General features: G+C 39.6%; 1 protein-coding gene across 1 annotated transcript in view; it reads right to left on the bottom strand.

Moving 5' to 3' along the window:
* Positions 1–12,292: 12,292 nt before the first annotated feature.
* LOC136860295 (anosmin-1) overlaps positions 12,293–18,367 on the bottom strand; it is a 288,905-nt gene continuing 282,830 nt past the window's right edge. Inside the window, exons 6-7 of the mRNA XM_068225884.1 lie at positions 12,459–12,661; positions 12,293–12,355 (exon numbers count right to left, since the gene is read on the bottom strand). Coding sequence (XP_068081985.1) covers positions 12,293–12,355; positions 12,459–12,661 — 266 coding nt within the window. The remainder of the gene's footprint in view (positions 12,356–12,458; positions 12,662–18,367) is intronic.

Raw genomic sequence — 18,367 nt, 5'->3', positions numbered from 1 at the left:
TAGGGAATCTGCCACCTGGGCGACTGCCCTAAATGCAGATCAGTGTTGATTGATTGATTGATTGATTGATTGATTGATTGATTGATTGATTGCTTGCTTGATTGATTGATTGATTGATTGATTGATTGATTGATTGATTGATTGATTGATTGATTGATTGATTGATTGATTGATTGATTGATTGATTGATTGATTGATTGATTGATTGATAATTAGAAAACTATCAGAAAACAGGAAGGAAGGTAGGTCTTCCTCAAACGATGTACAGGATAGCATACAGTAGGTGGAAAAGGGGGATGGGAAGGAAAGGGGTAATTGTAGAAAATAGGTGGTCTAATGTTATAAGGGGAATTAGATGGCAGGCTAAGGGCTTTATTCAGAATGAGATTTTAAGGCAGGTGTCTGTGAAAAATCGGTACAAGTCACATCATGTAGAACAACAGAGGGACAATGAGGAACAGGGAGCTGCTGCTGAGAAGTGTGGAAGTAGGAGGAAGGGAAAAGGTAGGAAAGGGAAATGCAGAGTAGAGGATAGGAAAAGACAGGTGGAACAGGGTCATCAGAAGAAGAAAAGGGAGGAGGAAGTATCTTCTGTAGTTGTCAGGAAAGATAGAGCTGACCAGGATGGGAGGGGATCAAATGAGGTAAATAGGGTTGAGGCTTTGCTCATGGGGGATTCCATTGTTAGACATGTGGGAAAAGTATGTGGAGGAAGGGGAACCAGGGTAGAGTATTATCCAGGGATTAGGTTGAGGCAGATGTTGAGGAAAGTAGAAGAGAAGGAGGAGGGAAAAGGAAAGGTGGTAGTGTTTCACATTGGTACCAACAATGTAAGGCAAGCAGGTTTAAGTACCAACATAGTTGGGGATGTGTGGGGTATGGTAAATGCAGCACAGCTAAGTTTAAGGAAGCGGAGATTGTTATCAGTGGAATACTGTGTAGTAAGGATACTGACTAGAAGGTGATTGGGGATTTAAATGAGACTATGGAGTGGGTATGTAGGAAACTGGGAGTGAGATTTCTAGATCCTAATGTGTGGGTAGGAGATAGGGATCTGCACTCAGATGGCCTACACTTAAACTGCAGTGGTACGTATAAGTTAGGAAAAATGTTTAGAAGAGTTAAAGGGAGGTACATTCATGGCAATAGGGTCATCTAGGGAGCGGTGATAAGGGTGCAGGGATCTGGAAGTCAAGTAGGGATGACATAAAAATGTTAGTGTTGAACTGTAGAAATACTGTAAAGAAAGGAATAGAATTAATTTAATAGATATATACTTACCAGATATTGTAATAGGAGTTGAATCATGGCTGAGAAATGATATAATGGATACAGAAATTTTCTCATGGAACTGGAGTGTGTTTCATAGAGATAGGAAAGGAATGGCAGGAGGGGGAGTATTCATTCTGATATAAGAAGAATTTGTAAGCTAGGAAAAAAATAAAGATGATGAAGATGAAATTCTAGGTGTAAGTCTCATATCTAAAGATAATAGGCAACTCGATGTAGTGTACAGACCGGGAAAGGGTAGCGCTGACAACGATTCAGAATTATTTGATAAGAAAGCTATGTGAGATACGATATGGAAAGGAATGTCATTGCAGCGAGAGATCTCAATTTACCAAATATCAATTGGGAAGGTAATGTATAGACAGGAAGCATGACCAACAAAACCAAAGTATTAGATGGTGTTAGTGATTACAAAGCTGTTTTTGTCATAGATGAAAATAAATCTAATAGAAAGGAAGGTCTTAAATGTAGGACTATTAGGCAGTACCATATTGCTGATAGGCCTATATCAGGCACGAAGTAGTTTTTAAAACGTTACTACGATCGGTGGAAAACGGTAAATAAAATTATAAACAGACCCTGGGATGGAATTAAAGCAATTGTTGAGGTATGTGAATACAGGTTTGTACCTTTAAAAGTGGTAAGAAATGGTAAAGACCCACTTTATTATAGCAGAGAAATAAAGAGACTTAGAGGGAGGTGCAGACTGGAAAGAAATAGAGTTAGAAATGGCTGCGGAAGTAAGGAGACATTGAGGGAACTTACTAGGAAATTGAATCTAGCAAATAAGTCAGCTAAGGATAACATGATGGCAAGCATAACTGGCAGTCATACAAATTTTGGTGAAAAATGGTAAGGTATGTTAAGGCAGGAATAGTTTCCAAGAAGGACATTCCAGGAATCATTAATGAACAACGGCAGTTTGTATGTGAGGATCTTCAAAATGAGAAGTATTCAGTCAACAGTATGTAAAGATTGTTGGTTACAAAGATAATGTCCAGATAGAGGAGGTGACTAATACTAAAGAAGTATTAAAATTTACATATGATAACAATGACATTTACAATAAGATATAAAAGCAAAGCATTAGCAGTCAATAGTACCATATCTGAAGTATTTATTTGATTATTGTTTGCATGAAGGAGCTATACCAATTGAATGAAGAGTTGCTGTGTATAAAGGAAAGGATGATAGACATAAGGCTGAAAATTACAGGCCAGTCAGTTTGACATTCATTGCCATTAAGCTTTGGGAAAGCATTCTTTCTGATTATATTAGACATGTTTGTGAAATTAATAACTGGTTCGATAGAAGGCAGTTCGGGCTTAGGAAAAGTTATTCCACTGAAACTCAATGTGTATGATTCCAGCAAGATATAGCAGATGTCTTGGATTCTTGAAGTCAAATGGACTGTATCATCATTGACCTGTCTAAAGGCATTTGATAGGGTGGATCAGAAGACTACTGGCAAAAATGAGTGCAATTGGACTTGTTCCGTCCTCTTAGAAAATTTATACAGAGCGCGCTCTTGTCCGCGTCTCTATTGAGTGTCTAGAATGCATTTGGTTTCCGGCAAGAAAAAGGGACAGACTCGAACAAGACAACATGTCGGCTAGAGAAGCATTCGCGGCCACATGGCCTCTAACTTAATCAATAGCCATCCAGGCATTTCAGTTCATTGTTAATGTGTAAATAACTTCTATGCAGTTTGTTAATCATGTTTAATTGTAATAAAAGTTTTATTTACGTGTAATATTGATGCATGACTCGGCCCTATGGTCTTATCACGTGCTTAACCAAACTACAGTCCACTACCAGAGTAATCATCGCTGTTTAGTAATACAACATGTGTGCTACAGCATTCAATTTGTCACCCAACATTTTGGTCCTCCGGGCCGGATATTACACGGTAAAAGTGAAACGCGTGTGAAATATCCGCAGGATTGGAAACATACAATGCAACGTGGGACTCTTCAGTTTACAAGGTCAGATTCCCTTTAATTACCTTTTCCTTGCATTATTTACATTTGTGTGAGCCAGTGCTTTACGATGGACGAGAACGAAATCGCAAAGCTGATCAAGCAACGGGGTTATCTGAAAGGTAGAATCACAAAAATCAAAACTTTCGTCGAAAAGTACGACACTACTCAAAACCTAGCAGACATTAGGGTTAGATATGATGCACTTATTGATTTAGAAAGCAAATACGATTTAGTTCAATCGCAGCTTGAGGTGGAGGATAGTAAACGAGATCATGAAGTAGATGACATTGTGTACAGTTTGAAGGCAAAAATGCAGGTATTATTGTCGCCAGACTAACACGAAAATGCCGGTAGTACCAGAAGTAACACTTCCAATTCGTCGCATGAAAATATCAACATCAAATTACCCGCGATTAAACTACCCATGTTTAGTGGTAACTATGAAGATTGGATGTCGTTTGAAGATAATTTCAAACTATTGGTGCATGAAAATTCCAGTCTAGCAACCATTCAGAAATTTCACTACTTACTAGGAGCAGTTCAAGGTTCAGCTAAAGCATTAATTCAGAACCTTCCAACTACTGAAACAAACTATACGGTAGCTTGGAACCTATTATGTGATCGGTTTCAAAACAAGAGACTAATAGCAGCAAAGCATGTTAGAGAAATCTTAAACATTGCAACAGTGGAGAATGAAACCGCTGAAGACCTCAGGCAGTTCATCGGCACATTCTCAAGCAACTTACAAGCACTTAAAGCATTGAAATTAGATACTCCTCTCGAAGTAATATTATCACAACATATTGTTGATCATCTTGATTATGAAACCAGGAGGGGCTGGGAACTAGAAGCAAACGCCAACAAAAATTCCTCCCTCAAACAATTAACATCTTACATTGAACATCGCTGCCAAGTCCTTGAAAGCATGCAAACATCTGTCAGTCAAGTCAAGGTGCGCGGTAGTAAAGAAAGCTCACACAAGAAAAAACCATCGTCCTATACACATGTTGCATGCATTAACAATCAGTGCTCTTATTGTAAACAAGGTCATGCACCAGGACTTTTTGCATGTGAAGCATTTCTCAAGTTAACAGTGTCAAATCGCATTCAATATGCTCGTGACAACAAACTCTGTTTAAATTGTCTTAGAGCATCACATAAAACGTCAGAGTGTACATCCAGTCACTGTCGCAAATGCAACAAGGCCCACAACACATTACTACATCTTGAAAATCACAAGTCTAGTACAACTAACGGAACTACTTCTAACAACAAGGTGGTATTTGCCAGCGTTCACACAACCACCAAGAATGAACATCCATGTACTCGAAACAAACCATATGTGTTGTTATCCACAGTTATTGTCAAAATCAAGGATCACAGTGGTAAATTTCACAAGGTTCGAGGACTCTTGGACAGCGGCAGTCAGACTCATCTCATTACTACAGACACTGTCAGCAGACTAAATTTAAAATGTAAAGAAGACACCACTTCTATTGTAGGCATTAACAATTCTTCATCAACTCTGAAACACAGTGTGGATATTCACCTCCAGTCCACAACATCAGATTTTAACACTAACATAAATTGTTTAGTGGTTCCTGCCATCACAGGAGAAATGCCTTCCATGGAGTTAGACTACAAATCGTGGAACCTACCTAATGACATCACACTAGCAGATCCTAAATTCTACAGTCCAGGCAAGGTAGATTTAATCATTGGTGCAGAGATGTTCTTTAACATTTTAAAGACAGATGGGAAAAAACGTGCAGGTGATTACCCGGTATTGCAGGACACTCATCTGGGTTGGATAATTTCTGGTAAATGCCCTCAGTCAAACAGCCATCCTGCATGCAACACAGTCACTTCTCTCTTTGTCAAAAAGGAAGATCAACTCGACATGCAACTTCGTAAATTTTGGGAAATAGAAGAATTGCACACTAAACCTAAAACTCAGGATGAACAACAGTGTTTACAGCACTTCAAGGAAAACACCACACGCACTCCTGAAGGAAGATTCGTTGTCAGGTTACCTCGTAAAGAAACTCGATCACCCTTGGGCAATTCTCGTGATATGGCAACACAACGATTTCAACAACTGGAAGCAAAATTCAAGAAAAATCCAGTATTGCATGAACAGTATGCAAACTTCATGTCCGAGTATGAACAGTTATCTCACATGAGGGAGGTAGGCCTGCATGCAACAAATGATTCTGAACATTATTACTTGCCACACCACGCAGTATTTAAACAAAGCACAACTACATCAGTCAGAGTAGTTTTTGACGCATCAGCCAAAACTACTACTGGAGTGTCGCTTAATGATACATTGTTAGTAGGGCCTACTATACAACAAGACCTTTATTCCATTGTGTTGAGATTCAGGACACACAACATTGCATTTACGGGAGACATCACGAAAATGTACAGACAAGTTCGGGTTCATGAAAATGACACGCAGTTGCAAAGAATTATTTGGAGGGAATTGCCACAAATAGCTATCAAGACTTACGAACTATTGACTGTCACGTATGGTACAGCTTCAGCTCCATATTTGGCAACACAGTGCCTCAAACAATTGGCAGAAGATGAAGCAACTTCATTTCCACTGGCATCAACGGTTTTACAAAGGGATTTTTATGTTGATGATGCCCTGTGTGGTGCGTCCAACATCGCTGAAGCATTAAAATTGCAAAGTGAACTCATAGCCTTACTCAATAAAGGTGGTTTTCCCATCAGGAAATGATGCTCAAATCATCAAGCTATACTTGCCGCTGTTCCACCTGAAGACAGAGAAATTAACTTACCTTTCCAGTTTGATAATGATGACACCATACAAGCTTTAGGATTATCATGGCATCCTACGTCAGACAAATTCTTAGTGGCAAACAGAATCAAACACATTCCAGGGAACAGTAACATTACTAAACGCACCACTACGTCAGTTGTAGCATCTATATTTGACCCATTAGGATTGATCAGCCCATTAGTGATACTATACAAGATATTTTTGCAGGACTTATGGTTACATCAACTTCACTGGGACGACCCACTGCCAGATCCATTAGCATCAGACTGGGCAAAATTACAAATGCAGCTAGCACACATTGACAATATACAAGTAGAACGCCATGTATTAATTGAGGGTGACTTGGTAAATATTCAAGTTCATGGATTTTCAGACGCTTCCGAGCGAGCTTATGGCGCATGCATCTACCTTCGGTCAGTGAATCAGGAGGGTGAAGTATCAGTCAAACTGCTATGCTGTAAATCGCGCGTAGCTCCGGTTAAACGAGTCACTCTTCCTCGTCTAGAACTTCTTGGTGCAGCATTATTAGCTCAGTTGGTACACAAAACCATGCCAGTCTTAAACTTGGCCATTAATGAAACACATTTATGGACAGACTCCACTATCGTACTGTCATGGTTAGCATCACCAGCATCACGTTGGAAGACCTTTGTAGCAAATAGGGTAGTTCACATTCAACAATCAACGAACACTAGTGACTGGCATCATGTACCATCACAAGATAATCCAGCAGACTTGATTTCTTGAGGCGTCAGACCAGCAGATCTGCAAAACTCAACCATTTGGTGGTCAGGACCCACCTGGTTGTCCACTTCTGAGTTAAATTGGCCACAGAACAACAATGTTGAGGATTCGCTCGCCATAGCAGAGCAGTGACAATCATCCACACTATTAGTAGTGACACAAGCTGAAACTATTATTGAGAAATTCTCATCATTAATAAGACTGCAACGAGTAATAGCTTACTGTTACAGATTTTTGCATAACACTAAGCATGCCAGGGACAAGAAAATTGGACCTTTAAATGTTGAAGAATTGGAACATTCATTAGAAGTCTGCATTCGTATTGCACAAAATGCAGCCTTCTCAGAAGAGATTGGAGACCTGAAAAACGGAGGCGTAGTCTCTAAGAAGAGCCAGACAAGGAACCTATGTCCCTTCTTACACAACAATATTCTAAGGGTCGGAGGCAGGTTGAAGAATGCATCGATTCCGTTTTCATCCAAACATCCAATACTGTTACCATCAAAACATCACCTGACGACTCTAATTGTCAAACATGAACACTTACAACAAGCTCATGCAGGACCAGAATTGTTGTTAGCAACCCTTCGTCAACGTTATTGGATTCTGAATGGCAGAAATGTAGTCAGACAGCAAGTGCACAAATGCGTAACATGTTACAAATTGAAAGGCATAACTAGTCATCAACTCATGGCTGACTATCCTGAGCATAGAGTTCAACCAGCACGTCCATTCAGTATTTGTGGCATTGATTATGGAGGTCCTATTCTATTTCGCCCAATTAATAAGAGGAGCAATGTCCGTATCAAGGCATACATCGCACTATTTGTTTGCTTCACGACAAAGGCTGTACATTTGGTAAGTAGTCAGCAGTCTTACTACAGATGCCTTCTTAGCCGCACTTCGCCGTTTCATAGCCAGAAGAGGAAAGCCCGCAGATATCTACAGTGACAATGCTACTACGTTTATTGGAGCCGATAGAGAATTAAAAGATCTTCACCAATTCATAGCATCACCGCAGCATCAAGAGAAAGTTGTAAGCAATCTGTCAAACAAGGGTATCAACTGGCATTACATTCCACCTCGTTCACCCCATTTTGGAGGATTATGGGAAGCTGGCATCAAGTCAGTTAAATATCATTTGCATCGAGTTGTTGGAAACTCATCATTAACATTTGAAGAGCTTAGTACTGTGCTCACACAAATTGAAGCCTGTTTTAGTTCTCGTCCACTTACAGTCCTATCCTCAGATCCGACTGACCCTCAACCCTCGACTCCAGGTCATTTTCTTACTGGTAACAGTTTGAATTCCATTCCTGAATCCAATCTGACACTTGTACCCAGCAATAAACTTTCAGCATGGAAACGGTTGCAGCAAATGGTGCAACACTTTTGGACCAGATGGCATAAGGAATACTTAACCCAACTACAAAACAGGCCAAAGTGGGCCTCCCAGCAACCTTGTATACAACTTGGAGCAGTGGTGGTTATCAAGGAGGACAATTTACCCCCGCTTCAGTGGAGACTAGGTGTGGTTGAGGAACTTCACCCAGGTCTCGATGGACTTGTGCGAGCAGTCACCATAAAAACTGCTCATGGAAATTTCAAGAGACCAATAGTGATGTTGTGTCCCCTTCCCATCGAGAAATGTTTTCTTTTTAATGACAATATGATTCCTTACAGTGTCAGTGAGTTGATTGGTGTATAAAGTTGTATTTGTAGTTATATTGTACAGTCATTTAACAAAATGAACAATTCAAAAACTCTCATAGTGCAGCTGTGAACAAAACAAACAATGCATCAGCCTGCACACCAGTGTACAGTTCTGTTTCATTTTATCTATGTTAATTAGTGATTGACGTTCATTTAAGTGCAACATTTATTATTATGTATTTGTATTCTGATGACATTTTGTTTTATGTTAGTGTTATTTTCATTGAAACTGTATTTTGTCTTGATTGAATGCAATCAACAGAGGGGAGAATGTTCCGTCCTCTTAGAAAATTTATACAGAGCGCGCTCTTGTCCGCGTCTCTATTGAGTGTCTAGAATGCATTTGGTTTCCGGCAAGAAAAAGGGACAGACTCGAACAAGACAACATGTCGGCTAGAGAAGCATTCGCGGCCACATGGCCTCTAACTTAATCAATAGCCATCCAGGCATTTCAGTTCATTGTTAATGTGTAAATAATTTCTATGCAGTTTGTTAATCATGTTTAATTGTAATAAAAGTTTTATTTACATGTAATATTGATGCATGACTCGGCCCTATGGTCTTATCACGTGCTTAACCAAACTACAGTCTACTACCAGAGTAATCATCGCTGTTTAGTAATACAACATGTGTGCTACAGCATTCAATTCGTCACCCAACAGGACTAGACAAAAGAGTGACTGAATGGGTTGCTCTGTTTCTAGAAAATAGATCTCAGAGAATTAGGGTAGGCAAAACTTTGTCTGACCCTGTAATAATTAAGAGGGGAATTCCACAAGGCATTATTATTGGACGTTTATATTTTCATATGAGTAAAGAAGTGGAATCAGAGATAAGGCCTTTGGTGGATGATGTTATTTTGTATAAATAGAGTGTCAAGACTGTGAGCAACTGCAAAGTGACCATGATAATGTTGTGAGATGGACAGCAGGCAATTGTTTGATGATAAACGGGGTTAAAAGTTAGGTTGTGAGTTTTACAAATAGCAAAAGTTCTCTCAGTTTTAATTACTGCATTGATGGGGTGAAAGTTCCTTATGGGGATCACTGTAAGTACCTAGGTGTTAATGTAAGGAAAGATCTTCATTGGGGTAATCATATAATTGGGTTTGTAAATAAAGGGTGCAGATCTCTGCACATGGTTGTGAGGGTGTTTAGGGGTTGTAGTAAGGATGTAAAAGAGAGGGCATATAAGTCTCTGGTAAGACCCCAAATAGAGCATGATTCCATTGTATGAAACCCTCACCAGAATTACTTGATTCAAGAACTGTAAATAGTCCAAAGAAAAGCAGCTCGATTTGTTCTGGGTGATTTCCAACAAAAGAGTAGGGTTACAAAAATTTTGCAATGTTTGGGCTGGGAAGACTGGGAGAAAGGGGGCGAGTTGCTCGACTAAGTGGTATATTCCGAGGTGTCGTTTGAGAGTTGGTGTGGAATGACATTAATAGACGAATAAGTTTGTGTGGTGTCTTTAAAAGTAGGAATGATCATTATATGAAGATCAAGTTGGACCTCTATGTAACTTTCTATCTAAGCGTCACAGGGCAACTGTTGACGTAACATCATTCAAAGAAAGTTTCTTAATTGAACCCTACATGAGGGATCGGAATTGATATTTAGACGATAAAAATCGCCGATTTTGGAAAAGAAATTCCAACTCAAATGTTGGACTACTCTCTTCCCGTGTTATCCTTTTCGGATTTTTAGAACATTTTTATGATATTGAAAGGCGTAAACTGCTCTAGCTTTAGACATCTTAACCACCTTCGTATGCCTTTTGGTTTCGGAGTTATTAATCGCATATCAAATTTTGCACCTTAAAATCATCATATTTACTAAAGTTCTCCCCGCCCCCCGCGTATTTAACTGAGATTCACCAAGCATCATGTTTTCTATAGTTCCAAATTTCCAATCAAATAGCACCTCAACCATTTGGATCGGATCTACTGTGTAGTTCCAGAGCTGTAAGTCTGAATGTCACCACATGATTTCGTTACACTGAGGTTCGCATGGACTGATTTTATAGACGTTGTCTCGTCAAAATCCGGAGACAAGCTAATCGTCGTGTCAAGTGGTCCGAACACCAAGTTTCTCATCACAGAAAGATTGTTAGTAGAATAGATGAGGGTTGACGGACACCTAGTAGCGAGTGGTTTGTGAATTAACGTGCTCCGATGAATTGAACCATGATTTCCAACAGCAGTGGGTTTAAATGCCAGTCCGCAACTATGGCCACCACTGACAGCAGGTGGCATGATTGTGTTTATCAGACTGCTTTCATTATTGCACAATGGCTTCACGCGCAAATGTTTCAGTGAGCCAATGTTCTTGTAATGAATTTATTTTAAAATTTTTGATTACAATTGGCTTTACGTCGCACCGACACAGATAGGTCTTCTGGCGACGATGGGACAGGAAAGGGCTAGGAATGGGAAGGAAGTGGCTGTGGTCTTAATTAAGGTACATTTGCCTGGTGTGGAAACGAGAAACACGGAAAGCCATCTTCAGGGATGACGACAGTGGGGATCGAACCCATTATCTCCCGATTGCAAGCTGACCGCTAACTCGCTCGGTGAAGTGGATTTCGTCATTGACAGCAGGCATTAGTAGGCCTAGTGGATAGGCAGTAGTTACAGAAATTTCCTACTAACTTCATCGGTAAAATCATCCATGTCTAGGCTATTAAGGAAGTGAGAGTAAGCTGTGACAGTACACACGGAACTTTCTGGGCGCCACGTTTTCACCAACGTTTGGATACTTTTCTCCCATGGATGTACATGGTGCGAAACGTCCTCGTATTTCATTAATGGTACCCTTTCATATTTACAGGTACACCGTTGTAGTTCATTCATACAACGAATACGGCATGTCTTTATTTTTGTTACACTAGTACACACCAACCACTTGCATATAGTAAGGTAAGGAGGCCAAATTCCATCTCCGCACCTAATTTCGTCTCCCGAGGGATTTCCAATTTGCACGGTTGGTACCTATTGTTTAGCCGCGCGCACACGCGTAGCCTAATCCCAGTTCCCATTGTCTTGTTGTGAGAGTTGGTTGTTGTACCATTTAGTTTCTGTGTACACGGAGGATTCATTTTTCATGCTGAGCTGAGTTAGTGCAGCATTCAATTTAAGAGCATGTTATTAACACCGATATGTGTATGAAATACTGGACTACATTTCAGTCGAGTGGTGTAGTTTCTGGCGTGTAATCGCTACAGTGAGGTGGTTGGCATTAGTTACTGTAGCGGCCATTAATAATAAATTAGGGAATGTTCGTAATCTCGTTCCCATTCATTTTATTTGTTATTTATAAAGTTTGTTATTATTTTCAAATTGTAAAACGCAAGCAGTGGGATATGGAGGCTATGAAAAAGGCTATTACGGCGGTGAGAAACAAGATAATGTGTAAAAAAGCGTTTAACATCCCACGAGCAACGCTGAAAGACTACCGGTATGTTTAAAGAATGCGGTACTAAGAAAACAATGTTTCATAAATGACCTTCAAGTAATTCATTATAGGAAAAGTGTTTGGTAAGGCTTGAAAGGAAAATAAAATAAAATATTAATTGTACTTTTCATAAATTTGGCGAGGGACGAAATTACGAACGCATTGGTGGTAGTTTAATTTTTGTAGTGGTTACGTTTATGTCAAATATTGAATACATTACAACAGTTCCATTGTAATTCTCCCGTAAGTGTAGAATATATCCGGCAATATATATAACAATTTCTAGCCTTGTCCATAATAGCCTATTCCTGAATTTCTACAAGTCCAAATCTGCTGACCGCAGGGTAGACAAGTGAGCCAATTTTCTAGGACGGACAAACAAACAAACAAACAAAGCTTTTTCGAACAGCACTCCGTACCTCGAAAATATTTGATACTTTTTAAAATCTTCGAGTTTCCAGTACTTACGTTAGTGATGGCCGTATGTGTAATAGGATGATCTCCATCACATGAGATATTTCGCCAGCTGATAACATAGCGTGATCGAGTACGACGTGGTGGAGGGTGCCAAACTAATTTTGCTGTCAGCTGACCTTGAGTCCAAGATAATTCTTGAATCCGAAAATCTTGAAGTTCACGAACAGGCCGTCGAGGTGCTGGAATTTCGGGAGCTGAAAAAAAAGAAAAGAAACGGCGTCAAATTAATACACTGCGGAACATGGAAATCAAGATTATTTAAATCAGAATTCGAAATTTTCTGAAACCAATTCAGAATCTTCAGCAAGGTAAGAAGTATATTTCACTTGGAAACGTTAAGATGTAGTCCGGCTCCTTGGCAATCATACTGTCCCGGATTCGATCCCTGGCCTAATCGAGGATTTTAGTCGAGTCTAGGGAACGGATGTTTGTGTTTTAATTACACACCTTTTCATTTACGTATCATGTAGTATGGATAGAAGTAATAAGTGCCAATCGCGACAAGAACACGTAATAGTGGAATGAGTAGGAGTCAGGAAGGACAACAGCTGTGAAACTTGACCAAGTAGACATGCACAACGCAGATAGCAATCACGTCACCACCACAGTGTAGAAAAATGACAGAAGAAGAAGAAAGTTCTACTGTGTCACTTTAGAAGAATACGGACATTTCTATATTTGCTAAAAGGTGGCGGTGGTGATTGTATTTTTTTTTTTGCTAGGGGCTTTACGTAGCACAGACACAGATAGGTCTTATGGCGACGATGGGATAGGAAAGGCCTAGGAGTTGGAAGGAAGCGGCCGTGGCCTTAATTAAGGTACAGCCCCAGCATTTGCCTGGTGTGAAAATGGGAAACCACGGAAAACCATTTTCAGGGCTGCCGATAGTGGGATTCGAACCTACTATCTCCCGGATGCAAGCTCACAGCCGCGCGCCTCTACGCGCACGGCCAACTCGCCCGGTGGTGATTGTTTTAAGAGGAAATACAACTAGGCAACCATACTCTATAGGCTATAACACTAATCAGAGAGTAAAAATGGAAGGCATCATACAATTCGAGAAATGATGGTATCGGCCAAAGAAAGGGCCGCGAAGGGCGTGAAAATGAAAGAATCCCAAAGCCTCGAATGCTCTATTACCGCCGGGGTTGAAAAGGAACAAGAGTTGGCCAATGGAGGTCGGATAGGATAGATGAAAGTGAGAAACCTGGCACAAGTAAGTGGAAGCAATGCCCGGACTCAGCAAAGGGCCCCGTGGACGCCAACCAACGCTCCCAAGTTAAGAGCCACTGGGCCCTATTTAGTCGCCTCTAACGACAGGCAGCGGATACTATCAGCATTATTCTTATTTGCTAAACGGAATTGAAGGCAATATGAAACCATGGAAGTACAGCAACTATCATGTCAACCGTATTTTCATTGAAGAAAAACTGGTCATTACAATTAGACGACAGCAGTAGTAACGTAATGTTATTCTCCATTTCAATAAAGTAATCCGTTGGTTATTGAAAGATAAAATTTGTAGAGTATAAAAACAATATTAAACAAGTAGCTTACTAATTTCGTATTGATATTTTACCTTCATTGAACATTGAATATTACAAGTAGGCGGCTGTATCAAGTCTCCCAGTCGGATCTCCGGGGGAAACAGAATTAAGAGAAGCCCCTATTTTAACCCATCAAAGTAAATTCTGTATGAGAGTCATTAGAAGAATTGCCACATCGAACGTCCGCGGTGCTCCGCAGCCAGAGAAACTTGCAGTAATAGAAAGGGAAATGAGTTCACTTGATGTGGATAACCTTGGCCTTAGTGAGACTCATGGAAATTTTGTAACTCGTGGAAAGAATCCTGTATAATTTTCGGGAAGCGATTATATGGGTCGAAATGGTGTTGCAATTGTTGTTCCTGAAAAAGTGAACAACACTGTTCTGGGGTATGAACCCATCACTGATAGAATCATTACCATCAAACTGAATGCCTCCCCTTGCAGGATTAATATTATCCAGGGTCTATGCTCGCACAGCTGCAGCATCAGATGCTGATATAGAAGAGTTCTATGAACTATTAGAACATACCATCAATCTGTTTGCAAATAGGGAAATAGTAACAATCCAAGGTGACTTCATTGCTAAGATTGGGGACACTACTAGAGACACTGACATCAGATCTGTGATTTGTTGTTATGGCCTAGGCCAGGGATGGCGAACCTTTTTCAGATAGTGTGTCATTTTAAGCCTAGTTTATTATTCTCAACTGTTTACCGTGCCACTTGTTATTTTTCTTCAAGGACTGGCTACCCCCCCCCCCGCTTCCTTTCCTAATTCCCAATTATGCTCCATAATATGTTATTTATTTATTTATTTATTTATTTATTTATTTATTTATTTATTTATTTATTTATTTATTTATTTATTTATTTATTATACCTTGTAAATATATTTAAATACATAAGTTTTGAAAATAATAAGCTCCCATTGTAACACACTTCGTCATTAAATATTATTAGATATAACATTCAAAGATACTAATTTTGCCAGGGGACTTTAAGTGAAATATCGTCCTCACATTTAGCGTGAAACTTGTAGCTGAATCTTAGTAGCCATGCCATTTATGTTAGATTCATAACATGTTGTATTCAGCAACACACTAGAAGCATTTAGGTCTGAAACAAGACTGTTTATAACTGTTGATTTCACAAAGTTCATTGTAAAAAAGAGCTGCTCGCAGGCGTACGTTTACTCAAACAAAGTAAGTAGCACTAGCAAGTTTCTTCATGGTCGAAAACTTTTGTCGGAGGCTGTTCCACTGTTCAAATATTAACTGATTTCTGGGGAGAGTATTCACCATCAACAACACACTCGATTTTCACTAATGCTTCACCAAGTTGTACGAATTTGTTCACCCATGTACTGCTTTCTTGAAATTCAATCAAATCCATTTCTAAATGGTCAATAAAAATGGCCTTAATGTCACTCATGAACAGGTCAAGAGAGATGCAGACGAAATGATACTTACAGCAGATGTGATCAACAATATAAAGAAGTTCAGAAGCCGAATTGACATCAGGATATCGGAAGAGAAACCACCAAAATACGTAATGTTTACTCCAAATGTAAAAATTATGAAAATCTCTTGGAAATTATTTGTTTTGAATTTTGTGAGATGTCCACATACTTCTTACAAATACTTTTTGTGTCTTCAAAAGTTAATTGATCTGAAAAATTTGACATCAATTCAATATGTACTTTAAGTGAAGGAAATTACTTAAATGTCTTTGTTTCAAAATCCCTGACGAGTACTTCAAGTTTTCTCCGGAATGACTTTATGATTTCAAACAAACAATTTTGGTTACCCCGAGAGTACTCTTTCACATGACTGCATACATCATTCGCACATAGGACTTCCTGGTCCTGATATACCATGAAATTGTAAAATAGCGTGTTCAAATTTTTCTTTGAGAAATTTCACTAACCCTGTATCAGTTATACCAGACACAATATTCTTTAAGTCAAACCCCATTTTTAACACAAGTTCTTGCTTCACTTCGTTCATTATATCTTCCCCTGTAAGTAATTCTCCCTCACCACATTTCAACAAGGAAATCGGACAAAAACAGCTATCCTTGCTTGTAAGGTCACATACGTGCTTTCATTAAGGCATACTGAATACATCTGGGAGACATCCGAATCAGCTTTCAATTGTTCCGAAACATCTTCCCCATCCTGCTGGCTGGTATTTCTTTAATTCTGTTAGTTATTTGTTTTTTGGTAGGAATGTCTTCACATAATGTGTCGGACGTCAATAAGAAAGTCTCTTTCAAGAACTCACCGTCAGAAAGAGGTTTCCTATGCTGTCCTGTGCGGTGAGACAGATGGAAACAGCCGCACTGATATTATTGCTTGGCCTGAAAGATGATGCATGTGCTGTTCGATTTTTTGCACGAGCTCCCTTCTTTCTTCATTTGGCATGTAACGATCATTTGAATGGCACTTTACATTAAATGTGCAGGATACAACTTGTTTCGAACACAGGGAACACAAAGCTTTATTGCTTCTTTCTGTCACTCTGAATTCCCGTGTCCACTATTCTTGAAGAAGCCGGTCACTAACATTGTTAAATTTCTGTTTTTTTTTTGTTTTTTGTTTTTTTCGGCACCAAAAACATGTTTGAGAGGTCCGTATACAAACGACATTCAATGTACAGTTATACACAAAGAATAATTACCCTCTACTGGCTACTTCACACAAGTCAAAATTCACTCACTCACTGACTGACGGTCAGATTTTCTATATTTCTTATACATAAAACACTAGGACTATACGATGCACGAGATATGTATAGTCTGCAGTAAAAATGTATATAAAAACTTCATGTGGCGTGCCACCGAAATCGTGTTCGCGTGTCACCGTGGCATAGGTTCGCCATTCCTGGCCTAGGCGAAAGGAATGTACGAAGAAACCAGCTACTGGAGTTTTGTGTTGGCAATGACATGGTAGTTTGCAACACCCTCTTCCAGCATCACCCAAGGCGTATGTTCACTTGGATATCACCTGGTGATAGAGCCAAGAATCAGATTGATTTCATCTTGGTGAGACAACGTTGGAAGTCATCTGTTCTAGATTGTACGACCTTTTCTGGAGCGGAACGTGGCAGTGACCACAATCTGTTGTCCATGTAAATACGGCTAAAACTAAAAGTCACTAAGAAGATAAGAGCAAGACAGTTTAGACTCACTAACCAGGAATCTCTTGCACGTTTGCTACTAAATGAAGAAGAATTACCTTGTCAGACGTCAGATGTCAAACGTGGGGCAGAATGAAAGAGATTGTTTCCTCATCTCTCCCAGAACCAGCAAGGAGGACACCGACTGCAAAACATCCCTGGATATCAAACAAGACTTTGCAACTGATTGAAGAAAGAAGTAGTCTGAAGAAACACGGTATCCAATTCATTCAGGATGAAAATAGGTACAGGATCCTGTGTAGAGAGATACAGCGTAAATTGTAGGAATGAAGCATCATAGTTCATCCACAGCGTTTGCGAGGAAATATAACAAAACTAGAAATAAAAATCAAACAAAGGATCTCTTCAAGAAAATCAATAGTATTACTCGTTAATTTAAACCACACACACGGATTATGGAAGACGAGAATGGATGCCTAATTGGAGATAGAAAAGAAGCGCTAGAGAGATGGAAACAATGCTGTGAAAAGCTCTAAGGTACTCTGGAAGAAATGATGATGTAGCAGTCCAGCAACCAGGAGGGGCTTCCACATTGGAACCTTCCATTCTACAAAGCGAAATCTGGAGAGATGCTTAAAGAAATGGGTGAAGAAGGCTTGTACGTGATGCACTCATTATGTAATAGGATATGGACGACGAGAGAATGGCCAAAGATTGGACAAGCTCTATCTTAATCCTTGCACAAGAAAGGGTCAGTCAGGAAGTGTTCCAACTATCGTACAATCGCTCTGATATCTCATGGAAGTACATCATAAACCAGCGCCTCAACTCTCACGTATTCATTGAGCAAGCAGAATTTGTTACAGGAAAAGAAACGCGGGAACAGATTTTTAATATGAGGCAAATAATTGAAAAATCTCGTGAATTCTGTGTTCCTGTGCTAATATGCTTCCTTGACTACAAGAAACTTTTGATTGTGTTGTCTGGAATAAACTATGGCAGGTTCTTGGTGAATTTGGCATTCCACAACATCTAATATCATTACTGAAATGTCTGTGTGGAAACAACATTGCAACTGTAAAGGCAGATGGCGACATTTTGGACTTTTTCAGTATCTTGCAGGGTGTCCGACAGGGCTGCATATTATCACCTATTCTATATAACATCTATGTTGTATATGTGATGAATAAAACCCTCAATGACTAGACTGGAGGCA

The sequence above is a fragment of the Anabrus simplex genome, chromosome 1 (assembly GCF_040414725.1).
Source record: "Anabrus simplex isolate iqAnaSimp1 chromosome 1, ASM4041472v1, whole genome shotgun sequence".
Taxonomy (NCBI): Eukaryota; Metazoa; Arthropoda; class Insecta; order Orthoptera; family Tettigoniidae; genus Anabrus; species Anabrus simplex.
The sequence above is the reverse complement of the archived record's forward strand: the minus strand, read 5'-3'. Positions and strand labels throughout refer to the sequence as shown.